Source organism: Gopherus flavomarginatus, chromosome 12 (assembly GCF_025201925.1).
Source record: "Gopherus flavomarginatus isolate rGopFla2 chromosome 12, rGopFla2.mat.asm, whole genome shotgun sequence".
Lineage (NCBI taxonomy): Eukaryota > Metazoa > Chordata > Testudines > Testudinidae > Gopherus > Gopherus flavomarginatus.
Genome location: NC_066628.1, coordinates 6368433 through 6394974, shown reverse-complemented (window position 1 = coordinate 6394974; position 26542 = coordinate 6368433). Strand labels below are relative to the sequence as shown.

The window sequence follows — 26542 nt, the reverse complement described above, 5'->3', positions numbered from 1 at the left end:
TAGATTCCTAGTGGGGAGTCTAGAACCCGCTCCATCCACACAAGCAGCTATAGCTGAGTCTGCTCTGAGAATGTGAAAGCACTCGCTGAAAGGACTGTTTTTATGAAAGGTTTCAGCTAGTCACTTAGACCTCCATTCATTTTTTTTAAAGGAATGGAGGCCCAGTTTTTCAGGCTGCTCAGCGGTCACAGTTGGGGCCAGATCTTCTAAAGTGCCCAGCATTCAGATGCACTCCGTGTGCTGAGCTTATCTGAAAATCTGCCTGTTTATTTAGGTGCCTCAATGGGAATTTAGATAATCTGACACCACCACCACCACCACCACCACCAGTGTAGGGTTGCCACCCATTCGGGTTTTACCCAGACAGTCAAGTTTTTGGCTTCTGCGTCTGGGTGCCATTTAGGAAAGTCAGATCGAAAAGGGGACCTGGCAACATTATGGCACCAGAACCAAAAGCCAGTTTACCATGGGGTGAGGGTTGCCTTCTACCTGCAGGCAGGTTCCTTGAGACAACCCAGCAAGGGAGAGGGGCAAGTGACAGGGGCAGAGCTTTGGGGGTGAGAGGCAGAGAAGGAGTGGAGCCTTTGGGGGAAGAGGTGGGGTAGGGGTGTGGCCTCAGGGGTCCAGTTATCACCAATTAGATAGATGGCAACCCTACCCCAGTTGTGGGTGCTGAGCCCCCCAAAAACTCCATCCATAGCTTCTTGATTCTCTGACCCTGGAGGACTTCATCTGAATCCCTCCTGCGAGCAAAAACTACAACGTGGTGTGAGAGCACCAGGGGCAGAATCCTGCTCCCAATTAGAAAGAATCATTGTAATAAAGTTACACATCCTCCCCTAATCAGGCTGCACACAAGGGGGGATTATTTTTCATTTCTAAGGGAATTTAGTCTCTTGCAGTAAGAAATAGAAGTTATTATAATGGCAGAAACTAAAGAAAGGAAACCCTGCTTTGAGCCTCTTATGCATTGCTTTCAGCATGGACCAAGGAAAGAAATTTGGGAACATGAATTAAATGAGGAATATCTGTAGGGAAAATTTCATAGATATGCACAGAATGAAAAACGTGGCCAATATCTGTTGCATCCCAAGCGTTTCCCATTAGGAGAATTGGGTTTAAAGCGTTGTCATATGGGTTCTGTCTGTAATTCCCATTTCTTGGTTGGTTGGTTTGTTTTTTGGTATCTGGCAGTAAATTTCACTCTTTGCAATCAATTTTGTTTCCTACTCTTCATATGATTTTTTGTGAATCATTTCCACGTACCACACGTGTAACATAGGAATTCCTTTTTCCGTATGGGGTCCATAACTTAAAATGTGGTGATTATTTTGGATTAATTCACTGGTTTAAATATAAGGCCCATGTTTTTCATTTGTCCAGACATAAAAGTTGTATGGCTTTAACTATACCAGAATAGTAAAAGGACAGGGAGCACCATTAGGCAAGCGTGGATGGAATTATACCAGTATAAATTGCTTATAGAGTAGAACCTCAGCGTTACAAACACCTTGGGGACGGAGGTTGTTTGTAACTCTGAAATGTTCGTAACTTTGAACAAAACGTTATGGTGGTTCTTCCAAAAGTTTACAACTGAACATTGACTTAATACAGCTTTGAAACTTTACTCTGCAGAAGAAAAATGCTGGTTTTAGCCATCTTAATTTAAATGAAACAAGCAGAGAAAGAGTTTCCTTACCTTGTCAATTTTTTTTTTTAATTCTCCCTTTTTTTTTTAGTAGTTTACATTTAACATAGCACTGTCCTTTTTCTATTTTGGTCTCTGCTGCTCCCTGATTGCGTACGTCTGGTTCCAAATGAGGTGTGTGGTTGACCAGTCAGTTCATAACTCTGGTGTTCATAACGCTGAGGTTTTACTGTATGAATATTTCATAGTTCAGCATGGAAGGGGTAATAAGCTGTTCCCACACAATGGTACAGCTGCTTTCACCCTAGGGGGTGTACTGGAATAACACTATCAGTAAAAAACAAAAATTTCAAAAATAAGATCACCCTCCTAACTGACAGTAATACTGACACAAAATGTGTGTGTAGCGCAGGACTGTGAGGCACACTTGTCGATCAGTGAAAAAGGTTAGACAATATTAGGCAATACAGTCTAACTCTAAAGATAGTTAAGCAATGGGACAGATTCCTTAGCGTGGTTGTGGAATCCCCATCACTGGAGGTGTTTAAGAACAGGTTGGACAAACACCTGTCAGGGATGGTGTACGCCTATTTGGTCCTGCCTCTGAGCAGGGGGCTGAACTTGATGACTTCTGGAGGCCCCTTCCACCCCAGAGTCCTATGATTTTATGAAATACTGGTGCAGATGGGCAGAATGGAATAATTCAAGGAGCTATTTAGCCAAGACCCCATGGTTCAGACCCGATCTAGGAGAGAAAGCACCAGGACACCTTTAATGACAAAGTGGGACCGGTGAGTTGGTTATCTCTAAAGTGCAAGTCAGCACCTGATGCAGCACAGCATTGTGCTGGGGCATTGGGAGGGGACCGCAAGGGGCACGCAGCCCCAACTGAGCCCCCAACCCTGGTCACTGCAGCACAGCACCCCCTAGCATCACACTGGGGCAGTGGGGTAAGCTCTGATGGGAAAGAACCCCCCATCCCATTCCCTGTAGCAACTGCAGCCTTCTTGATGTCGCCTTTTGAAATTCTGCCCGGACCCGCTTAGCTTACAAGAGCCACTCCAGGCAAGATCCTGGTTCTGAGAACATGGGGTTGGGTCATGATCATTATTAGCACATTTGGCCATGTTTATTCCTCATGGGAGGTATTTGAAATTGCCCTCAAGCCCCTGAGTTGCTTCTCACAGTCACTTGCCACTAGGGGTTTTGTTCTTTCTAGTTGCCCCCTGCCTCCCCTATTGGTCACAAGTTGATCACTGTTGACCTGAGCTGGGTGAGTCACAGCAGGGTGTGTTACAGCAAATGGTTTAGCCTAGGTATCTGGTGTGGCAGGGGAGGGGCAGCAGAGGGAACCAGCAAAGCTGTGGAGAAGGGGGCAGTGAGAAGCCCAGGGCTGGGATTAGTGAGGGCCTGTGCGTCAGGATTGAGGGGGATCAGCAGAGGGAGCTGAGAACTCAGCTAGCAGGGAGCTGCTGCCGGTCAGGAGCTGTGGGGTGTAGATGGTGCTGAGAACTAGGCTAGTAGGGTCTGCAGGTCAGGATTGAGGGACATCAGCGGAGTAGGGGGAGCTGAGGGCTGGGATAGCTGGGGGTTAATAGTGAGCAGATCTCTGGTGAATTTTTTCTCGGAGCTGATTTCATTTATCCCCATCCTGTTTGTTCTCCTGTTGATGCAAACAAGCCACAAACAATGGAGGACCGGCATTGAGCCCCCATGACTCATTTGCAGTGTCTCACTGACTTGAGCACACCTGCTGCCAAAGTCTGGCTGCTGGAGATGGTGCTGGGGCTACACACCTATATAACCTTTAGCCCAGAGTTTAAAACCACTCCTCCAGGATGTGGGAGACCCAGAATCAATTCCCCCCTCTGCCACAGTGGGAGAAAGAATTTGAACCTATCCCGCAGGGAAGGGTGCTAACTCTTGGGATAGTCTGGTGTCTCCTCTTGAAGCTGTTCCACTAGGTAGAAACACTCAAAACAGTTCTTAAGCACAGTGGAGATGGGAGACCCAGGATCCGATTCCTTCCACGCCCCTTGCACTAATCAGTATTTAAATATTTACACACAGCATTTTCTCATTTATGAGGACTGGCTGCCCTCATGTGTCCGTTTCGGAGTACTACATGCCCACGAAAAGGAAAGTCGTGGTACGATGAGTTAACGGGTTACTGGGATTTACTTGTGTTAATTCAAACCGCCTTGGCAGGATCTTGCAATCACTTTGCTTTACGTTGAAATGACCCCAGGAGGCACAAACTAGTGGGGAATGACCTCCAGGGTGGCCATGTTTGCTGCGAAGGGATCTTACTTTACCAATTTCCACTCTATAGGATGGAAATTAATGGCAGGAGTGTGGGAACGGGAGGTGGATGTTTAGGGTTATAGTTCCGGCTTTATAGCCTTGAGCAAATCTATTATCCTGTCTCTTAATCCGTGCAGTTGACTTAACAGCACTTGCTTTTGTAACCTTTGATCAGCGTTTATAAACTTGAGATCCTCAACTGAAGGGCTTCAGAATAGGCAAGATATCAATGAGACATTATCACCCTATTAGAGTAGGAGGTGTGTGAGGGGGTGATATGCGCATTATGCGGCTGAAACAAACTTTTGGCATCACAACACCGACACGCGACACTCCAGCAGCAGCATTGCGAACGGTCCCGTAGGGGATTCTGTAATGGCACATCAGTACTACTGGAATCATAGATTGGGGAAACCCCCTACAGGAACGCACCACTATATGTCAGATCAAATCTGCAATCAGCAGAGCACGTAGTTGATTGCTAATTTACACACGGCACATGAAACATGTAAAGGGATTAAGGGCACTTCCAGCACCATTTTAGGAATATTTACTACAGAATTGTGCGTCTACGCACTTGCTCATTCTGTGAAATATTTACTCAAAGCACAAACTAACCCCTCTAACCGCCACATCAGATTATTGAGGGGAAGGCGAGACAGAAAGGCGGTGGGTGAGGGCTGGAGGAAGAGTAGGCAGACTTCACTCTGATCGCTGTGGCAATGTTTTAGAAAACTGACCAATCCCCCAATCTCCCTACAAAGAAAAACTGCTTAATTTTCACTGTTCTTGCATTAAAAAAAAAGCTTCGAAAGTCATTTAACAAAAAAATACGTAAGACACGGGACATTGCCGCACATTAAAAATGAAAATTACTCCCCTTGAGTTTTACATAACGGAACCTATTAGCTACTTAATAACAAGGACAAAATTTGTTTAAACCGATTTGAAGTCGTTTCGTGCTCAGGTGCTGCGGTCACCTAAATCCGCATTAACCGCCTTCAGGGTCTTGCCCCGCGCAGGCATCGCACGAGGTGAACATCGCTAGATGCGACAGTGACTCTCTTCGCATGCAGAGCACATAACTTCCAGTCCTCGCACAACTGCACCAGATAAGCTTCCGTGGCCTCCTGCAGGGCTAGATAGGTAGGAAGCTGGACACGCAGGCGGCTCCCCCCCGAGCTCTGAATGACCATCTTGCTCAGGCGCTGAAAAGACCGTTTAGGAAGCAACATCTCGGTAGATTTCGGAAACCCTCGGCTCTGCCATAGCACGTCGGTATGAAAGTGATCATGGTGGGGTTTCATCATCTTCTCTGGTGCATAGGAAGAGGCGCTTGTTCGACCCTTTTTCCGGAATTGCTTACGCCATTGAGCTCTTCGTAGGGATAACTTCACTACCTGCTTTGCTCTAGTCATAGAGAAAGTACGCAAAAAAGACCCACACCACCGTTTCTTCAGTCACCTTCCTTCACCGTATAAAGGAAAGTAAAATTAACAGACTACTTGCTGCTTCTCAGGGGATCCTTATATAGGCATGAGTGAGCGCTGATTGGCTCACAAGGAAAGGCAGGCACTGATAGGACGACAAGTAGTCCAAGACTCTGGTTGGAGGAAAAACAAGCCTTTTTTTAAAGCGACATCTGCAAATGCAGCCATGGCAGGAAACAGGCAAGGGAGCTTGCTCCTGTTCCAGCCCTGATGACCCTTTTCCTCTCCCCTCAAAAGAAACTATTAGAAAAAATGAACACATCTCATTCTGATCTGAGAATCGGTGACAGGAATATTGTAAATCTTTTGTGTGTGTGTCCCATTATGTTAGAGAAAAAAATAAGCGTTAAAGGGAAAATATACCGTAGAAACAGGCTCCAAGTCTACTGAAACAGAATTATTATAAACTGGCCAGAAATTAGACTTAAATAACGTGCAAGGACAGATTTTGCATCAGTTTCTCCTTTCTTTTCTCCACTTCCTAGACTTTTCCTCCTTCGAGTGCAATACTAACACTGTAACTGAAGCCTCAAGAGTTTGATCCTTCTCCCATGTGAGTCAAGGGTGAAGCTCTAATTAACTTGTGTGGAACAGGATCCAGGCCTAACACTACTCCAGGAAGAAGGAAAACAAACTCCACTTCGCTACTGCAGAATCCTATTTTCAAATACCTGACCTGCCTTTAAAAAATATTCTGAAGTATTTAGAATCTGGGGAAGCTGGGCCAGAAGGGGAATTATGTCCCTTTGATTCCTGGAGCCATTATAGCCATCTGTCAAATGCCATAGATAAACCTCTTCTCTCAATTTGGCACTAATTATTTCCTTCAAACTAGTTTAGAAGGGATGCGTAAGGGTCGAGTTCATGGGGTTGTTATTAAACTGTAACGGATAAGACACAATACACAGGAAAATCAGCTTCTGAAGTAAGCATGGACGCTCAAACTGCTCTTCCACCAATAGAAACAACTAACAACCCCAGTCTGAAACAGACCCTTCCAATCCAATCCTAATCCCGTAGAAAAATAATGTGAAGACCTCTGCCCTGATTGGTCAAGAATGAGAGCCAATAGGAAGCGATATATAGGAAGAGAGGAGTGTTATTCCCTCTGGATTTGCAAGTGTTTGGGTGTGTTTCTGAGGTTTCTTTAAACAGCGAGTTAGATGACAACAAAACCCGAGAAAGGGACTATTTGCTTTGCTCTTTTATTCTGCCGCACATCCCCAGCCTGTCCCAGTGAAATCCAGAGGCGACAGCTGCGGGAATGTGGGTTAAATTTAGCCATAAACCCGAATTCTCTCCTGAGCGAGGAGCCAAATGGGCGACTACAGCCCCGTTTTGTGACCTATCCTGGACAGCAACTCATAAATACCTGGGACAATGCCAGCGGGGGAATCAGCTTCGTGTCCTGGAACGGGGAGGGCGAAATGATGGTGCAAATCGGGGCTGGTGCTTTTTTGCCGGCAACTTGAGTGGGGCGGAAGAAACACAGGCTGGGGAGAGGCGCTGGGGCGGGAATAAAGCAGGGGATTGATTCGGTTGCGTCGGGCTCTGCTCTCTATCTGGCCTCGAGCGGCGGCCGCTGGGCTCAGTGTCAGGGCGGCGGCCCCACGTGCGGGTCTCGGTGCCAGCAGCTGGGATTGGTTCGCAGGGACATGCCCGGTTTGCTCCCTCTCCCCGCGGCTTTTGCAGCTTCCCGCGCGCCTCGGGAGAATCCCCGGCGCAAGAGAAGGAGGAAACCGACTCTCAGCCAGGTCATTCTCTGGGCTGCTGATGTCCCCGCCGCCGGCAGAGGCCTCTCTCTCGCCGCCATCAAGAAGACGCTGGAGGGCAAGGGATACGACGTGCGGAAGAACAAGGGCCGCATCAAGGCCGTGCTCCGTTCTCTCCTGAGACAAGGGGCTCTGCGTCGGGTCAGCGGCAGCGGTGCCTCGGGCTCTTTCAGGCTCCAGCAGGGAGGCGACGCAGTGAAAGCGGAAAAGTGGGAAACAGCCGCGGGCAAGAGGCGCCAGAGCTCGGCGAAGACAGGAACAGCTGCTCCAGGGCCAAATGACCCTGGCGGGGAAATCAAAGCGGCTGCTGTACGGCCCAAGAGGGCCAGCAGGAGCTCGGGCAAAATCAGGGGGACGGTGGCAACGCGCAGGAAGCAAATTTTAGAAGATATTATTAAGGGCGCCTTTCTTCTGGAGTGAGGACCTAGGCCAGGAGCGAGAAACAAAACCCCAACGGTTCTTTTCAGAACCATCCCCCAGGGTTCATCAAAAGAGCGAATTCTGTGTGCCAATGCTTGGGTGCCGTGTGTCTTAAGGAAGGGTTGAAGTGATAACTCCCAATAATTAGGGAAACTTACTTGCGTTACATTCTCACGTACTAGCAGCGATGAGCAACGTAGTTTATAATACGCAGTTTGGGAAAGCCGATAGCGCGATAAAGCCCGGGGACTTTCAAGATTACCCTAATGCTGGTGTTAAAACAGGTTTTTAGTGCCGGTAAACTGCAATGCTTTGAAACACGAGTTCCTGCAGCCCCTACTTGCCTTTTTCGCATTCACCGCTGGGTTCTAATCTCACACACAGGATTTTGGCTCCACACACATGCAATGAAATCAAACGAAACGGGACTTCTGTGCTAAAGCTCATCTGGAGACCGTTATGGGGTAGCTCTTAAAAGAGCCTCCCGACACTTTCCTTAGGGTGAATCTATACTTGTCTGAGGACTTTCCCTAGATGCTTCCCACTGAATAAGGGCTGCAGAAGTGGTTCCTGATTTTACAAGGTCTTTTAGCTGCTTCCTGGCTTTGTTTCTTCGCTGCTTTGTTCTTCTGCTGCTTCTCGAGCACTTTGGCCTTCAAAGGTCCTTTTCTGGGCCACATGCTTCCCTTCCCCACCCTGCTTTAGTATGATAAGGACTCTGATTTTAACAGGAATGGAGGAGGGACATTGTGTAAAATAATCCACTTACGCCTTCTCCTTCCTCCAGTAGTCTACAGCAGTGGTGTTCAACCAGAGGTATACAGAGGTCTTCCAGGGGTGCCTCAACTCATCTAGATATTTGCCTAGTTTTATAACCGGCTGCATAAAAAGCACCAGCGAAGTCAGAAAAACCTAAAATTTCACACAGACATTCACTTGTTTATACTGCTCTATAGACTGTACACTGAAATGCAGGTACAATATTTATATTCCCATTGGTTTATTTTATAATTATATGGTAAAAAGGAGAAAGTCAGAACTTTTTCTGTACCAGTAGTTATAACACTTTTGTATTTTCATGTCTGATTTTGTAAGCAAGTAGTTTTTAAGTGAGGTTGAACTTGGGGGTACACAAGGTAAATTAGACTCCTGAAAAGGAGACAATAGTCTGGAAAGGTTGAGAGTCACTGGTGGATAGTATGGATACCTCATAAATGGATAAAGGGTTAAATTAAAGGATTATTTTAACAAATATTGAGTTGTATTGCAGTATCAAACAAACCCCATTCAGGAATGAAGTCCCAATGTGCTAGGTGCTGTACGAATACACCTTCTTTACTTCTAGGAGTTCACTATCTAAGCAATAGCTTCTTAATAATGGGAGCAGTCCAGTTCTCCGCGTTTTCTGTTTTTATTTTCCAAACATTCTGCTGTGTTTGATTGGTTTCCCAAGAAGCCAATGAAAAGCCGAATGTTGGAATCCATAATTTGCATATCGCCGTTGCAAAGGGGGATTGTTTCGTGTTGGTTTGAACGAGATAGGGGGCAGAGGTAGCCAAGGGGTGCCGGGGGGGGTGGAGGAGCAGGCTATCTAGGTTTTCACTCAGGTCCGACTATAGGCAATATAAGGAGGAAACGTAATTTCTCACGTATCCAGAAAGAAAAGGAGTTCGGTAAAAGGGTGAGAGTGGTAAGGGGAAGGGGTCCCCAAGAAGGCGTTGAAGAGGCTTGATGCTGATTCGAAGTGAAAATATGATGACTAAAAGTAGAGCTGAGAAGGCTATTTATTAGCGTGAGGTTTTGAAGTAGAATCATCCTAACACTAGTATTTATTTTAGAGTTATGGGCTTCAGGAATTTTTCTGTGATTAATCTATTTGAGCGCATCCTCGTAGAAGTATTGTGCTTTGTTGTGTACAACAAGCTTTTAATATTTGCTCTAGGGAGATTCAGCTAGTTCTGTCCTTATTACTGCCTGGAGACTTGGCAAAGCATGGTGTCTGAGGGTACCAAGGTTACTAAATATACCAGTTTTAGGTAAAGTTTCTTATTTAACTAGATTAGAGATTACTTTTAAGTGATCACAACTCAAAGGCTTCCTTAAGAGCTGCTTATCTAGCTTCAAAAGAATTCCTATGCAGACTTGCACAGAAAGACACTTATGATAATTAGTGGCTTTAAAAGCAGGAACAACTTGAATTACATTTTTGTAAAATAATTCTGTATTTTCTTGTGAAGGTTTCAAGGTGAGGCTGTGCAGCTTTGTTTATTTATCCTCTCAGAAGTGAGGATAGAAGAAGGTGATGGGTAACTGAAATTTTCCATGTTTGGCTTTTCACAAGCAGTCAACTTTGCTATAACTTGTATTAAGCAGTCTTTTTTCTACTACTGTCTTGTTTAGGAACAGTCAGATGGTGATGTGGGTGTACTCAATGCAGGACACTCTGCTCTTTCAGGCTTGTAGCTGACTATAAATGTTAAACTCAGTAGGCATGTCTCTGCTTCTCAGATGAGAACAATTTGTTTTAAATCTCGAATTAAAAGAAAAAAAGCCTTCCAGTGCTAGCATTTGAGAAATCCTTGAAATAGCATCAGTGAGAGGTATACCTGCAGCACAAAGAAGTTCATTTAATTTTGTGTTGGTTCAACTCACTTTAACAAAAACCCAAGAAATACACCCGATCTTTCTGGACCAAAGATGGGAATCAAAATCCACTATTTCGACTGGATAAAATAGATCCTCTTATTTCCCCTATCAAAATAGAAGGGGGGATACCAGCCCAGCAGAGTATAAAAGGGCTCTGCTCTGCTTCTTTGTGCTTATGTGAGGATTGCTGCTGTCAGTAGCTGTGCCTTATGCCCAAAAAGGGGGAAGCAGGAGTGTCTGTGCTTTGGGTTCATGTGTGCAGAAGATGGAGCTGGGTGAGATCTTAGATCAGGCTAGCAAGGGGGAAGAGGTCCCTAAAGCACCACCTGTGAATCCCTATCAGCAAAGGAGATGATCTTAGGAAGCAGGGGTGCTGGAGGGTTATGGGTCTGAGCAGCTTTGCTACAGAGTGCAGTACGCCCTCCCCCTTGCACTGGCACAGTTACTCCTGTACTGGGTTCTACCATCTGAACCTTTATTTATATAAGACTAAATGATGCTTTGCCTCCCCTCCCAAATAAATAGCCACAAAACAGTCAAAAATTCTATGCCAACACAAAGTTTAGTAGGTAATAAATTGGTAGGGAAATGCCTTCATCTGCTTCCATTTAGCGAAGAGTACATTTAAGAGTAGAATGAAAAAGGGAAGCTTAGTTCTACAAAGAGGGAAAATATAGCAAGAGAAAGGATGGTTCTGTAGTCAAGGGAGTGCATCTAGGTTGAGGGCTTAGCCCTGCTCCAGATTCCCCTCTATGTATATTAGAGAAATCACTTGATTGCTCGGAGGGATGGGATGCACCGATGTTCAGGGCATTAGTCTAGGGAGACCTGGGGTCAGTTCTCTGCTCTGTCCTATGTCTGACCTTGGGCAGGTGATGACTGGAGGCTTGTCTGGGTGGTGAAATGGACTGACAGGACCACAGAGGTATAATTGCTTTGAGACTCAAAATAAAATCACTTTTATTCAGGAACAAAGCATCCACGTGGGAATAGTTCTGCCAGTCAATGTCCCTGTGTTGTCAAGTATAGCTCTGCCTCAGTTCCACATATGTAAAATGTAGTATTGGGGGTGAGGGGGGGGGCACATAAGGACCACAGACAGAAGTTAAAGGGCAGGTCCCCAACTGGTGTAAATCAGTGTAGCTCCATTGCAATGAGATTCATAGATTCATAGACTCTAGGACTGGAAGGGACCTTGAGAGGTCACAGAGTCCAGTCCCCTGCCCTCATGGCAGAACCAAATACTGTCTAGACCATCCCTGATAGACATTTATCTAAGCTACTCTTAAATATCTCCAGAGATGGAGATTCCATAACCTCCCTAGGCAGTTTATTCCAGTGTTTAACTACCCTGACAGTTAGGAACTTTTTCCTAATGTCCAACCTAAATCTCCCTTGCTGCAGTTTAAGCCCATTGCTTCTTGTTCTATCATTAGAGGCTAAGGTGAACAAGTTTTCTCCCTCCTCCTGATGACACCCTTTTAGATACCTGAAAACTGCTATCATGTCCCCTCTCAGTCTTCTCTTTTCCAAACTTAATAAACCCAATTCTTTCAGCCTTCCTTCATAGGTCATGTTCTCAAGACCTCGAGATACTGGGAGTCCAGATAAGTATCTAAGATAGATAGAAGATGGTGCCCCAACTAACAAATGGCCTTTTCCCCACTCTTTATCTTGTTGATTGCAAACTCTTCAAGACATAGACCAGGGGTTCTCAAACTGGGAGTTAGGACCCCTCAGCGGGTTGTGAGGTTATTACATGGGGTGGGGTCACAAGCTGTCAGCCTTCACCCCAAACCCCGCTTTGCCTCCAGCATTTATAGTGGTGTTAAATATATTTAAGTGTTTTTAATTTATAAGGGGGTGTTGCACTCAGAGGTTTGCTGTGTGAAAGGGGTCATCAGTACAAAAGTTTGAGAACCACTGGCATAGACTGGTTTCAGAATAGCAGCCGTGTTGGTCTGTATCTGCAAAAAGAACAGGAGTACGTGTGGCACCTTAGAGACTAACAAATTTATTTCAGCATAAGCTTTCGTGGGCTACAATCCACTTCATTGGATGCATAGAATGGAACACACAGACAGAAGATATTTATACATACAGAGAACATGAAAAGGTGGAAGTAGCCATACCAACTGTAAGAGGCCAATCAATTGAGATGAGCTATCGTCAGCAGGAGAAAAAAAACCTTTGAAGTGATAATCGAGATGACCCATAGAAGGTGTGAGGAGAACTTAACATAGGGAAATAGATTCAATTAGTGTAATGACCCCCATTCCCAGTCTCTGTTTAAACCTAAGTTAATTGTATCTATTTTGCATATCATTTCGAGTTCAGCAGTCTCTCTTTGGAGTGAGTCTGTTTTTGATTTTTTTTGTTGCAAAATTGCAACCTTCAAGTCTGTCACTGAGTGGTTAGAGAGGTTGAAGTGTTCTCCCACTGGTTTTTGAATGTTATGATTCCTGATGTCAGATTTGTGTCCATTTATTCTTTTGCGTAGAGACTGTCCGGTTTGGCCAATGTACATGGCAGAGGGGCATTGCTGGCACATGATGGCATATATCACATTGGTAGATGTGCAGGTGAACAAGCCCTCATAGTGTGGCTGATGTGGTTAGGTCCTATGTTGGTGTCCCCTGAATAGATATATGGACAGAGTTGGCATCGGGCTTTGTTGCAAGGATAGGTTCCTGGGTTAGTGTTTATGCTGTATGGTGTGTGGTTGCTGGTGAGTATTTGCTTCAGGTTGGGGGGCTGTGAGTAAGTGAGGACTGGCCTGTCTCCCAAGAGCTGTGAGAGTGAGGGATCATCTAGTGTAGACTGTTTCATACTCTGTGCCATAGGCGCCAACTTTCCCTGGTGCTGGTGGGTACTTGCGCCCCCCTGGCCCTGCCCTGACTCCACCCTTTCCCTGCCCCTGCCCTGCCCCCATTTCAACCCCTTCCCTAAAGTCTCTGCCCCATTGGACCCCTTCCCCAAATCCCGGCCCTGCTTCTTCCCTGAGCGTGCCACGTTCCCCCTCCCTCCCAGCTCTTGCTGCGTGAATCAGCTATTTTGGGGCACAAGCGCTGGGAGACAGGGGGAAAAAGCGGGCACCCAGCGCCCTCAGGGGAGGATGAGGAGGTGGAGATCAGCTGGGGCAGGGAGCTGCCGGTGGGTGCTGAGCACCAATTTTTCACCATGGGTGCTCCAGCCCCGGAGCACCCATGGAGTCGGTGCCTATAGTCTGTACAATGGATCCCTGATCTCAGCTGGGGCAGGGACTGTCTCTCCCTGTGTGTCTGTGCAGCACCCGGCACAACGGGGCCCTGATCTCAGCTGGGGCAGGGACTATCTCTCCCTGTGTGTCTGTGCAGCGCCTGGCACAACAGGGCCCTGATCTCAGCTGGGACCTGTAGGTGCTGAAATACTATGGACATGTAGATATTCATCTTTAAATCTCCTCCTGTGATCTGTGTGCCAGGGCTCCTCCAAACGTCTCTCATAGTGTGACACACATCCTAACTGATTGTTTACTTCGCCAGCTTTTTATTTATCATTCTGAGGACCATCTTCTCCCCCGCTGGCAACAAAACCATCCCTGAGGCAGCCACACTGATTGCTTCTATGGAAAAGCCGTATTACTAATGTATGTAGGACCAAGGCCAATCTGGGATGGTTTGTCCTGTGTCTCAGGGGCACAGTTTGATCTGGGAGCCTGTACTCAGCAGCTCAAAGAAAGGGCGGATTTTCTCCCCAACAAAAGGGGCTGGTGGGAAAGTGAAGATCGGGGCCTCGTTGCCAGCATCATAAAACGCCACCAACCCCCCTTCATAGTCCACATAAATCCGGATCCTCCTAGGGACCCCATGTAGGTGCAAAGGAGTTTCAGGGCAGGTGAGCGCCCAATGCTGTTCCCAGTATTTCCACACGGCCCAGAGCCTCTGCTCCGGTGTAAACGTGCTCGCTCCTTTCCTCTTAACAGGCTCCAGGGCTACTCCCACGACCCAGACTGCCCCTTCTCCAACTTCCACCTCCCAGGAATGCCTCCCAGAGGCAAAGCCCTCAGAAGCCAGCACACAGGGAGCAGGGTCAAATCTCTCAGGATGGTTGGGCAGATCCTGCTGGGCGACTCCCCAGTGCACACTCTTGCCATCTGCGGACACGGCGAGCCAGGGATTTGCCGTGTCTGGATCCAGAGACACTTCAGCTGCATAGAGAGAGAATTAAAAAAATCAGTGTTGGAGGCAGAGCTCAGCTGTGGGGCAAAGTTTGCTTCAACATACAGCACAGCAAGGGCTGTCTCATGCCTTAGGTTCTGCTGCCTTCTTGTGGCCACTCGCGGTAACTTGTTACAGCCCCTCTCCGAGCCTATTTTTCATTTTCCCCCTCACCCATTTTTTGTGCTCTGATCAACTTCTGTCCTTCAAATCACAGATAAAATTTCCTTTCCCGTTTGATCTGATTGTTAAACAGTGACTGAGTCAGTCCTAAGGTAGGCCCTGCCTATCTGGAAGCATCACCAAACCCAAACATTCAGACATTATGAATCATCCCAACCCCAATCAGTGGGATTTTTTTTAAATAATCATTGGGGGTTCTTGCTATCTTCCTCCTTCTTTCTGAGCCTTTAAGATGCCTAGTGGTCATATTTTCGGGAGTGGATGGGAGAGGAGTTTCTCTGCAGCCACAAGGGCTAGAACTTTTTTTAAAAATAGTAAATGAAAATGAGATTTTTCCCATAATCACTTGAGTCCCAGAGCTCGACCTTAAAAATACACCAACCTCATGAGACTTGAGATTAAAATCACAGGAGCTGACAATAATGTAGTAGCTAGTAATAACCCCCTGCAGTGGGCATTGCATAGAATCACAGAACAGTAGGACTGGAAAGGACCTCAACAGGTCTTCTACTCCAGTCCCCTGCACTCAAGGCAGGACCAAACATTATCTAGAGTCGACCATCCCTGACAGGTGTCTGTCCAACCTGCTCTTAAAAATCTCCAATGACAGAGGTTCCTAGAGGCTCTGGCAGTGCGAGGTCCTTTTTGTAGCCCTGACTCTAGCAATAAGTTTGATTCCTGCTGCTTCTGATGTCCCTTAACAAACGTGTTCTCCTCACATCAGGAAAACAATCCCATCAATAATGCTAGTGTCCCAAAGACCCCTTAGAAATTTACCTCTGTCCGGTTTTGGTTCAGGCAACAGATTCACTAAAGGAAGAAGAGCACAGAGAGATCAGATTTTGCGGATGACTATCATGGACTTAGTCACAAGAGGGGAACGAGGGGCTGGACAGAGGAAGAGACAGCACAGAAAACCTACCGACAAATCTTTTTAGTGACTTGAAATTTTATATGGGCTAGTTAAGAAACCGCATATAGCCAGTGATTTTAGTTTATTGTTCATTTATTGTGTGATGGTATAACTAGCATATTATATATAATCGTTGCATGTTGGAATTTAAATTGTAGGATTATAGACTTATAAAATAGATAGATTAGTAGTTAGAAGGGATAATTTTGTCTTATCTAAGTACAAAGGGTTGAAACACAGGGCCTACGGGCTGAGGCTTGTAAGATTTTAGGTTAACCATACTAGGCCGTAGAATTAAGAAATGCTGATATAAGTAAGTGACCAAAGAATAACCTGATGCCCTAAGATTATGGGAAAAGATGTATCAATGAGCGATGTTGCAAAAAATTAACAGTAAAAATAACTTTTTGCTTACAAGATACTTGGTAGTCACCGATTTCTAACCCCAGAGTGCACTGTGTGCAGAAATGCTAATGAGGTATAGAAAGAATCACATTATAAAAAAGAGAGTGCCTGCATTAGGAAAATTCAGAGCTCCCTCTGGGCAATCCATCAGGAACCATCCCTCTATTGATGATCAATCCATGAGAGACCCATCAGACCCTAACACTATCTAGGAGGATGTGAGTATAACTATGTTTGTAACTTGTGCATAGGTCTGTATGGAATTTCTATTTGCCTGTGTACTCATAACTTTAATGGTCGCTTTAATAAAACGTGTAAATCAGACTAGACCTTGTACTTGTGAATGTCTGTGCGGTCACTGCCCTTGGTCATTACGTGTTCCTAGAAACTCTAAAACTGAAGCAAGTAGCAGAGGTGACTTTGACTCTGTTAAGCTTGACACTGTAGCCGCCAGAGCCGAACCTACAGCGGTGTAATCCCACATTATGAAATTCATTTTAAATAAAATAAAAGGCTACAGAAATTTAGGGTGATTTGGCTCTTTCACACTCAGTAAGAAAGAGACCTTGGGGCTGATTTGCCCCCGGTGTTAATCAAAATTAACCCCACTGGAGTCATTAGAATTAGGATGATATGAAACCAGCCTCAGTGAAATCCAAATCAGACCAGCCCCTGTGTAAACACTCTCACGCCTCCTGAACTTCTCCATCTCTCCATTACCTTTCAGCTTCCTCAGCGCATCCTGGAGGAAAGCGAAATTTTGAGAAAACAACCAGAGTCTCCATTTTGGTTCAGGAGAAGCAGGTGCTGGAGCCTGGAATGTGCCTATCTCACATCTACAGAGAGAGAGAGACCTGGGGTGTTACCAGCTGATGGCCCAGCCCAGGCACCAGGGAGAACAGCTGTGACTGGAGCTGAGTTCTCAGAGTCACCTGACCCTAAGGTCTGGGCCAGTCTGGACTCTGGAGAAATGGCGGCAACCCCAAGACGTTGGGGATGGAGGGAACATGTCCCTCCCCTGGTGTCTGAGCCCCTTCCCAGCATTGGGAAGCACAAGGGGGAGTGAGAAGGAGCCACCTACCTGCTCAAAGTGCTTCTGACATCCTAGAGGAGAGAGAGAGAGAGAAACAGGGGCTCAGTGCCACATGCTGGGTACCCACCCACCTTGCTCTGGAGGGGACTCGCTCTGCATCACAATCAGTCTTGATGCCCAGTTCTCTGCATTCTGGATCCATGCTCCCTGAAGGCAGCTCCCTGAAGGACTTCATCTCTCAGCTTCCATCAGTGGCTCTCTGATGGAGACCAGAGTTTGGGGTTTGGCCTTCGAGGGAATTTTCTTCCACTCCATTCAGGACAAAGGAAGATTTTTCTGCCCTCAAAGAACCAAATTATTTCCCTTTTGCAGAGCGCTGTTGGGACCAGTGACGCCCGAGGCCCTGCAACGGTGGCTTCGGGAGCCCTCCGTTCCTTGCCCGGGGCCTGGGGTGTCTCTCTCACAGTCTTACCTGCATGAATTCACTCGCAGGCTGCTCGCACTTCTCCTCCATCTGCCTGATCAGGGTGTTGAGACGGGAAACCTCCTCGGTGAGTCGGCAAACGTTTTCATCCTTTCTGGCGGTGACCTCTTTCTCCAGCTCGTCCAGCCAGGCCAGCAAGAGGCGCTCTTGTTCTTGCAGAAACGTGTGCAGTTTCTCAAATTGATACTCCATCGTCTCCCGGTCAATTTCTATTTGTCTCTGTGATGGACAGGGAAAGGCCAGGAACAGAGAGAGAGAGAGTCATGCAAACTGTCCATTGTCTGAAGTGTTCTCCAGGGTAATTGTAAAAGTAACTTGCAAGGAAGAAAAATGGGATTTAAGTTACTCTTTGTCTCAGATTGGACCTCTGAAAAACTGAGAGAACCAGTCACTGTTTAATGACCATGATTTAACTATTTAACGAAACCCTTTGCCCTCATTCTCCATTTCCTGGAGCAGTCTTCATTCTTTTAAAGCAAAAGATGATCTTTGCTTTACGAAGAGGAAATATTTAATGTCTCTAGACAACACGTCCTTATTGCTTCAGTGTCACAAGTTATTTATAAGTTGCCATCACTGTAGTATTTGAAGAACACAGTCTTTACTGTATTTATTTTCACAACACTCCTGTAAGGATAGAACCCAGGAGTCCTGACTCCCAGCTCGCATGCTCTCTAGCCACAAGACACTGCTCCCCTCCGCAGCTAAAAATGAACCCAGGCGTCCTGACTTCCAGCTTCCCCTGCTCTAACCACTAGATGCCACTCCTCTCCCAGGACAGGGAAGTTCTATTCTCCCCAGGCTACAGATAGGTAAATTGAGGCACAGAGCAACTCAATGACTGTCCAAAACCACCCAGGGAGTCTGGGCAGAGCAGGTCAATGAACCCAGCTCTCCTGCATCCCATGCTTAGCATCCTAACCACTGAATCATCATCATCCTAACCACTTCCTCTTCTCACATGGGAACTTCCCTGTGTGAATTTGCTGGCTACAGGATACCAGTGGCAGTTACCAGCAGTTCCTGCCTTTGCTCTTCCTCACACGCTATGAGAGCTAGAATCTCTTCTCTCCCCTTCTCCAGAACATCCAGCCGCCTCCAGATTTGCTCCTGAAAGAATTGGAGAACAGAAGTTTGTGGGGCTCCTCCCCTCCTCCCTGTTTAAAGACACGTAGTGAGAACAACTGGAAAACATGACCCTGACCAGTAGCTCTTTGGTCTGGCTTGTGGAATGAGACTTCAGTTGCCCTTTAGTGAATGTTCTCATTTCCAGTAACAAACATGTGGGTTATGACCAGTCCCATCACTCCATCCTAGTTCTGGATTCCACAACAGAGGGAACCAAAATGAACCCCGCCCAACCCCATTCCTCCTTAGAGCAGACAACTTTTAACTTCCCAGCTATAATCTGAGAGGCAAGGTGGGTGAGGTAATACCTTTTGTTCCAGTGGCTCTCGACCTTTCCAGATGACCGTCCCCCTTACGGGGGGCTGATTTGTCTGGCGTACCCCCAAATTTCACCTCACTTAAAAACGACTTGCTCACAATATCAGACCTAAAAATACAAAAGTGTCAGAGCCACTAGTACTGAAAAATTGCTGCCTTTCTCCTTTTCACCATATAATTATAAAATAAATGAATTGGAATATAAATATTATACTTACATTTCAGTGTATGGTCTATAGCACAGGATAAACAATTGTCTGAAATTTTAGTTTGTCCTGACCAGAGGTGAAAGTAAGCAGATACGGTCCGGTATGCTGTACCGGCAAGAGCCAGCACGCTGTGCCAGACTGCACTGGCTTCTGCGGCTGGGATTAAAAGGGCTCAGGGCTCCCCGCAGCTGCGGGGAGCTCCGAACCCTTTAAATCCCGCCAGCAGCTCCGGTGGCAGGGCTGGGGCCAGGATTTAAAGGGCTTGGAGCTCCCCGCTGCTGCGGAGAGTCTAGAGCCCTTTAAATCCCACCCGCAGCTTCGGCAGCTGGGCTGGGGCCGGGAGTTAAAGGGCTTGGGGCTCCCCGCAGCGGCGGGAGCCCCAAGCTCTTTAAATCCCAGCTGGAGTTGCGGTCGGGATTTAAAGGGCCCGGAGCTCCACAGCGGCCGGAGCCCTGGGCTCTTTAATTTGCCCGTGAGCCCCTGGAGCCCCTGTGGCTCCCAGCCACAGCTGGTGCCCCAGGGCCTTTAAATCTTAAAAGGCCTCAACTCTTCCAGATGAGGCCATGCCCCCCTCAGGACTCCAGCAGTACTGGTAAATCCTGTAAGTTACTTTCACCCCTGGTCCTGAGTTCGCTAGTGCTTTTCATGGAGCCTGTTGTAAAACTAGGCAAATCTCTAGATGAGTTGCTGTACCCCCTGGAAGACCTCTGCGTATCCCTGGTTGAGAACCACTGGTTTATTGGATCAAATGCTGTTGGTAAGAGAGACAAGCTTTCGAGCTTCGGAAGAAAAGCTCTGCGTGGGCTCAGAAGCTTGTCTTTCTCGCCAGCAGAAGTTGGTCCAATAAAAGATATCACCTCACCCCTTTGGCCCTCTAATATCCTAAGACCACCACAACTACACCACTGCTGCATATAGCTATAAGCACATAAGAACGGTCACACTGGGTCAGGTCAAAGGTCCATCCAGCCCAGTGTCCTGTCTTCGGACAGTGGCCAGTGCCAGGTGCCCCAGAGGGAATGAACAGAACAGGGAATCATCAAGTGATCCACACTAGACAGACAAATTCCATCTCACCTTGTACTCCTGGGCAGCCTCTTGAATGGGAACTACAGTGTGAGCTATGTGCTCCTGGAATCTGTCACACACCACACAGATGGGGGTTTGATCCTCCTCGCAGAACATTTTCAGAGCCTCCTGGTGTTTCCCACACACCCTCTCCCCTCCCAGCTTGGCCTGTTGTTGCTCATCCTTCAGCTGTCTGATGATTAGGTCTACGAGAGTCCCCAGCTGTCTGTTGGCCCGGAAGTTCCCTTGGGGAAAGATCTCCATGCAGCAGGGGCAGAAGACATCTGTATCCGATCCCTCCCAGCACCGGGTGATGCAGGCTCGGCAGAAATTGTGCCCGCAGTCTAAAGTCACCGGATCATTAAAATACTCCAGGCAGATGGGACAAGAAGCTTCGTCCTCAAAAGTTTTTGCTGGATCGGCAGCAGCCATGACTCCGTCTGAGTGCCAGAGAGAATTTGTTTCATTTCCTTCTTCCCAGAAAAGGACTGAACCTTTGTTAGCGACAGGGCGTTTCCCTGCCCGTAACATATTGCTCAAGTTTTTTGGGGGGGAGGCGAGGGTGCTCCCAACAAAACTGCTTTGTCAGCCTTGCTGCCCTTCCTTGCCCTCACGAGAAAGCATAGTCCTTTGGCAATCTGTCTTTCTGGCAAAAACCCCCAAAGTGGTGGTGTTAATTTGGGTTAAAATAGCAGTGAAGAGAAGGCAACTCAGCTTTTAACTCCGCTCAGCAGCTGCCGTGAAAGCCTGTAGGGGATCCTGGGGTGGAATTCGAGCAGTTCACCCCAGTTAAAAGTGTCTTTGCTGCTGTTTTAACAAAGGCAGTGGTTCTCAAACTGGGGGTCATGACCCCAAAGGGGGTCACGACCCCCTTTGATTGGGGACACCAGGGCTGGCTTAGACTTGCTGGGATCTGGGGCTGAAGCCTGAGCTCTGCTGCCCAGGGCTGAAGCCAAAGCCTGAGGGCTTCAGCCCTGGGCAGCAGGGCTCAGGTTAGAGGCTCTCCTGGAGCAGAGTCCATGTCACACTTCTCAGAGCATCATGTGCTGCAAGGGGAGGTGTAGAGCCTCTTCCCTGAAAAAAAATAGTGGGTGCTCAGCACCCAGCAGCTGCCCTGCCAATCACCCCCACCCCACCCCCAAGCGCTTCCGGCCTGCTAGTGATCAGCGGCACATGGGAGGCATTGGTGTGGAGGGGGCAGGAAGAGGTGAAGGAGGGGCTTGGAGGAATGGGTGGAGTGGGGGCAGGGCCTGGGGTGAAGCGGGGATCGAGCCCCCCCTGGAAACTCAGGAAGTCGGCACCTCTGCCCTTCCCCACATACTAAACCCAGCTTTTCAATAGGGATCTTGGATCTTCACACTCCTGCCATGTTCTGCCTCCAACCCACCCTGGGGGGAATGGCGGAGGGGTTGAAGCAATGTCACATAATGAAAAGACAGCCGGGGCGGGGGGATTGCCCCTGTAGACAAGGTTTTTCCCCCCACATAGACTCACAGAAAGGTCTGCAACCCCATAGAGTTGGCAGCTCTGGAATCTGCAGTCCTCAAGGCAGGGGAAATACCTTCTCAGCGACATTTCCCAGATGGCTTTCAAGACTTTTTATTCAGTTATTCAAGACAAGGGGCTCTGGGAGTTTGAGAAACTAAATTCTACTTTATTATTTCAAAGCAAGAAGTCAGGTAGAACATCTCTCCAAACCCAGTGCCCAGCCCAGCAAATTGCATCTTCTGGTCCCTGCAGCACCAGCGCAACATTTCAGAGTTGGTAGAAAAGAGCAGATAATCTGTGGGAGATGCCAGGATCCTGTCACCCCAACAAATGCTCCAAGTGCAGGAAATCCAAGCACTCAGGTTGAACGAGAGCCAGAGGACAGGGAGTGTTTCCCTCACTCCCATTCAAGCTGATGCCGTAGATGGGGAGGGGGTCACCAGATGGGTTATCATGATCCTCAGATCAGCGATGGGGTTGTCCCCATCAGGGCTGGCCAAGCCTGTTGATGTCCCAAGATTCCTCCTCTACTCTGCACTGCCTTGTCCTCTTACGAATAGGGGATGACCCCTACCCCTTCGGCCTATCACCACCCTTGGAGTGTCATTGATATCCCTTTAGAATTCAGGGATGGCTTCACACAATGTTCATAGGACATTTCCTGTCTCTTTCTGCCCTCAGGGCAGTGAGTTAACATTTCTCACCTCCCTATATGCTCACTCCCACTCCTGACTGAATTTCCCATCACCGCAGGGATCAAGCAGTAACTTCCTTCCCCAGTTCAGTCACTGCTTCTCACCCTGTGACTCTCACACTGGTCCAGCCGGGTTTGCCCAGAATCATAGAATATCAGGATTAGAAGGGACCTCAGGAGGTCATCTAGTCCAATCCCCTGCTCAGAGCAGGACCAATCCCCACACAGATTTTTACCCCAGTTCCCTAAATGGCCCCCTCAAGGATTGAGCTCACAAACTTGGGTTTAGCAGGCCAATGCTCAAACCGCTAAGCTATCATAGAATATCAGGGTTGGAAGGGACCTCAGGAGGTATCTAGTCCAACCCCCTGCTCAAAGCAGGACCAATCACCCACTAAATCATCCCAGCCAGGACTTTGACAAGCCTGACCTTAAAAACCTCTAAGGAACAAGATTCCACTACCTCCCTAGGTAATCCATTCCAGTGCTTCACCACTGCTATCCCTCCCCCCATAATTCACAATTTTCCCACCACTCGAACACTAAAATCTGATGGCAAAGGGTGAGGGAAAAGCAAAGATAAAGTAAGAAAGGATTATCCTTTCAAATAGTCATTTGTCTTGTGACATCTTCAAGATGCCTGCTCTACGTCCTGTCCAACAAAATTAAAAATCCAGCGATGTGACCAAACAACCTTCAGTTCCTGCCTGATCCGGGCCAGAATATCTCCCATCTGGTGTGCTGACTCCTACAATTTTCCTCCAGAACAAGAGAAAATACTGTAATTAAAAAAGGATGAGTGTGGAGAAACATCTAGAATCGGAGGAAATTGTTATGCCAATATTCAATCATTAGCGGCAAAATGGCAAAGTTAGAAGAGATTTAATCTCCAGGTTCAAGAATGAAAGAGCAAGGAGTGATTTTAGATCAATATGTGATAATGTGAGAGGAAGTTGGAAAAATCAGAGAAGAGACGTCAACATTGGATAATGAGAGAAAAGGGGCAAACATCTGAGGGGATATTTAATCAATTATAGGTAATTAGGCACCAGTCCTGCAAAGATTTAGGGCAGGTCTACACTACAGCCAGGATCAAGGCTCTGAGATTGATCTACCAGTGGTCAATTTAGCGAGTCTAGAAAAGACCTGCCAAATCGACTGCAGATCACTCTCCAGTCGACCCCTGTACTCTACCACTGACCAGAAGAGTAAGGTAAGTCGATGGGAGATTTTCTCTCATTGTCCCCCAGCAGGTAAGACCCTGCGATAACTCAACCTAAGGTACGTCGGCTCCAACTACGTTATTCACATCGCTGGAGTTGCGTAGCACAAATCGACTTACCACAGTAGTGTAGACATACCCTTAGTCTTGTGCTTCATTTTATGATAGTGAATAGTCCCCCTCGGGCGCAAGAGATTTCTCACTGTGAATAATTTTAAGCCTGTCTTCCCATGATCGGGGGGACAATATGGTGGGAAATTGGACAACATTTTTAGGGGACTTTATATCAATCTTTGATAAATGGGGCTCAAACAAAGAATACCCTGAATATTTCATAACATAATAGAGAAGTGGGAAGATCTGAGGATATTCCATATCTATATTCAATCAATGAACAGACAGTATTGATCTGCCCCGGCCTGCCTGTCACGCAATCAGCAGGAAGCCAGCAGTGATGTTGCTTTGACAGGGGAAGGGGAAAGGGAGACAGAAAAGGACAGATGCATGGGCTGGACATTTTGTTGGCCGCTGGTGGGTGGGTTGGAGAGTGCTGGATTGGGCTGTGTAATTTCCATCTGGGATACATGCTGTGCCATTCCTCTCCTCCAGTCCATCCGCGCCCTCATGTTGGAAGAGAACAGCCCCTGTGTTCCCACGGCATCCGCACTTCAGGGCTCTCTCCCCAACCTTACCCACTTGCTCTGCGCTGCCCCATCTCATCTGGCACCCGAGACAACATTTTACCTCCATCCAAACAAAGAAACTGGTGCTGTGACCCAGGATGGGGAGCTCCTCCAATCAGAGGGTGGGAGGTGCTAAAGCAAAATTTGAGAATTACAGGTCGCAATGACAAAACCTGAAGGGATTTGATATTAATATTGAACAATGGGAGAGGAAAAAGGTCACCGTGTGAGGGGATTGTAGATCCATCCCTTATAAACAAAGAAAGAGCAGGAATGTGTGGAGATTTTGATTCTATATGTAACCATGAGGGAGAGTGGCAAAAGATGAGGGAAACTTACATCAATACTCAATAAATAACTAGAAAACTGTACATCCCCTGGCCCTGCCAGTTCCAGGGGACCAGGGTGAAGCAGGGGAAGGGATGGGGAGCAGGAGCCAGATGTTTCTGTGTCACTTTGGAGGGGGTAGCAGTGGGGAGGGAACAGCAGCTGGGCTGGGGGGAAATGGGATTGGACAATCTCAAGTCAACCTTTTCTTTTGCGTACCCATCTGTGCCCCTGCCCTGCTCTCTTGTTGGCAGAGAATTTGTAGCCACAGTTTCACCCTATTTGTTGTCCTTTGGGGTGAAAGCAGCGGTGGGAAGGCAAGGAGTTAATGCCGTAGGATTGCTACAAAGAACGGAGCTTTTTTGCCACCTTCGATTCTGCTTAGAGAAGGAGGGGCCCAGTCGCACATAGAGGATGGGGAATAACCCTAACTCCTTATCCTGCTTTGTCTGGAGCAAAATCCAGTCTGTTAAGAGCTGATTGATTTTCCTATTAACACGTGGGAAGCACTGTTTCCTTAAATGGGGGAATCTTCTTAAATATAGAGGCAACTGTTTGGTTCTCAGATGTCCGGGAAAAAGTTGATCATGGAAGTGTTTAATTCCCATGGTGGATGGGGGGTAATTCATTCATCAATCCTTACCGTTTAAGGCCAGAAAGGATCATAAAACTTCTCCAGCGTGACCTGCTTTCCAGCTCAGGCTGGAGAATTTCACTCACTGATCCCCAGACTGAGATCAATAACTTGGGTTTGACTGAAGAATATCTTGCAAAAAAGTCATCTAGTCTTAGTTTGAAGATAAACAAAAAAAAAGCAGAGTCCGTCACTCCCCTCAGTGGTTTGTTCCAATGCTTAATCCCCCTCCCTCTTAAAAATTAGTGCTTTCTTTTTTCTCATTTGAATTTGTCTGGCCATAACTTCCACATATGTTTTTTTGTTATGCTTTATTCATCTCAATTAAAGAGCCTTTTACTACCCCATGTTTTCTCCCTACATGCACTGAATCAACAGTCAGGCTCCCCAAAAATCACGAGATTGGCTTTAAAATCACAAGATTGTGTAAGAATAAGAGCTTTGTGGATCTTTTTATTTGCCTTCTGCTTTTCGAGCCATTAGGTTGCATGGGGGTCACATTTTGAAGATTTCTCTATAGCCACGAGGGCTAGAAACTTATTTTTTCTTTAAGAATGAAGGCTGAAATCATCACTTGACTCCAGAAGCTGGGGCTTTAAGGAAAGCAACTGTTATCACAAACCTCCATGACTAAAGGCTCTACAGAGACGTCATGCAGGAAAATTATGAGACTGTGGTAAGGGATTCCCATCCCCTTGTTTCTGTGGGGTCTGTGATGAACCCACTTTGATTTCTGCTCAGATTCTTACCTAGTCATTTAGACTCAATGCCCCTTGCATCTCAATGCCCCTTGCATCCTTTTGTGGATCTGGGCCAGGTCCCTTAGGCAGGAACCCAGCTCAGGGATTCAAATCACTTTAGAGGGGTGGCTCTCAATGTTTCCAGATGGATGTGCCCCTTTCAGGAGTCTGATGTGTCTTGTATACCCTCAGGTTTCACCTCACTTAAAAAAACTACTGGCTTACAAAATCAGACATAAAAATACCCATGTCACAGCCACACTAGAACTGACAAATTGCTTCCTTTCTACCACATAATTATAAAAGAAATCGCTTGGAATATAAATATGGTACTTACATTTCAGTGTAGAGAGCAGTATAAGCAAGTCATTGTATCAACTTTTCGTTTGTACTGACTTTGCTAGTGCTTGTTACGTATCTGGTTGGAAAACTAGGCAAATCTCTAGCTGAGTTAGGGTGACCAGATGTCCCGATTTTATAGGGACAGTCCTGATTTTCGGGTTTTTTTCTTATATAGGCTCCTATTACCCCCCA

General features: G+C 46.9%; 2 protein-coding genes across 2 annotated transcripts; one reads left to right on the top strand and one right to left on the bottom strand.

Annotated features, from left to right (window-relative positions):
* Positions 1-7097: 7097 nt before the first annotated feature.
* Positions 7098-7634, top strand: LOC127033129 (histone H1-like). Its single transcript, XM_050920934.1, has one exon. The coding sequence runs from the start codon at positions 7098-7100 to the stop codon at positions 7632-7634; it is 537 nt and encodes a 178-aa protein (XP_050776891.1).
* Positions 7635-13329: 5695 nt separating this feature from the next.
* On the bottom strand, positions 13330-26439 carry LOC127033310 (zinc finger protein RFP-like). The gene is made up of 8 exons (XM_050921300.1): positions 26346-26439; positions 20230-20660; positions 18512-18607; positions 17486-17716; positions 17062-17084; positions 16701-16816; positions 15440-15472; positions 13330-14469 (listed from the first exon to the last, which is right to left on the bottom strand). Exons 2-8 carry the CDS (start codon positions 20650-20652, stop codon positions 13952-13954), a joined length of 1440 nt encoding a protein of 479 aa, XP_050777257.1. The 5' UTR covers positions 20653-20660; positions 26346-26439; the 3' UTR covers positions 13330-13951.
* Positions 26440-26542: the final 103 nt, after the last annotated feature.

Excerpts from the sequence above, each read along its gene's own strand:
- LOC127033129 (XM_050920934.1), top strand. The coding sequence starts at position 7,098 with ATGCCCGGTTTGCTCCCTCTCCCCGCGGCTTTTGCAGCTTCCCGCGCG.
- LOC127033310 (XM_050921300.1), bottom strand. The coding sequence starts at position 20,652 with ATGGCTGCTGCCGATCCAGCAAAAACTTTTGAGGACGAAGCTTCTTGT. Across the intron at positions 18,608-20,229 it reads AGGCTGCCCAGGAGTACAAG|GAGCAAATCTGGAGGCGGCT; the intron begins GTGAGATGGAAT and ends CAATTCTTTCAG. Across the intron at positions 15,473-16,700 it reads TGCGCTGAGGAAGCTGAAAG|TGAATCTGTTGCCTGAACCA; the intron begins GTAATGGAGAGA and ends TTCTTCCTTTAG.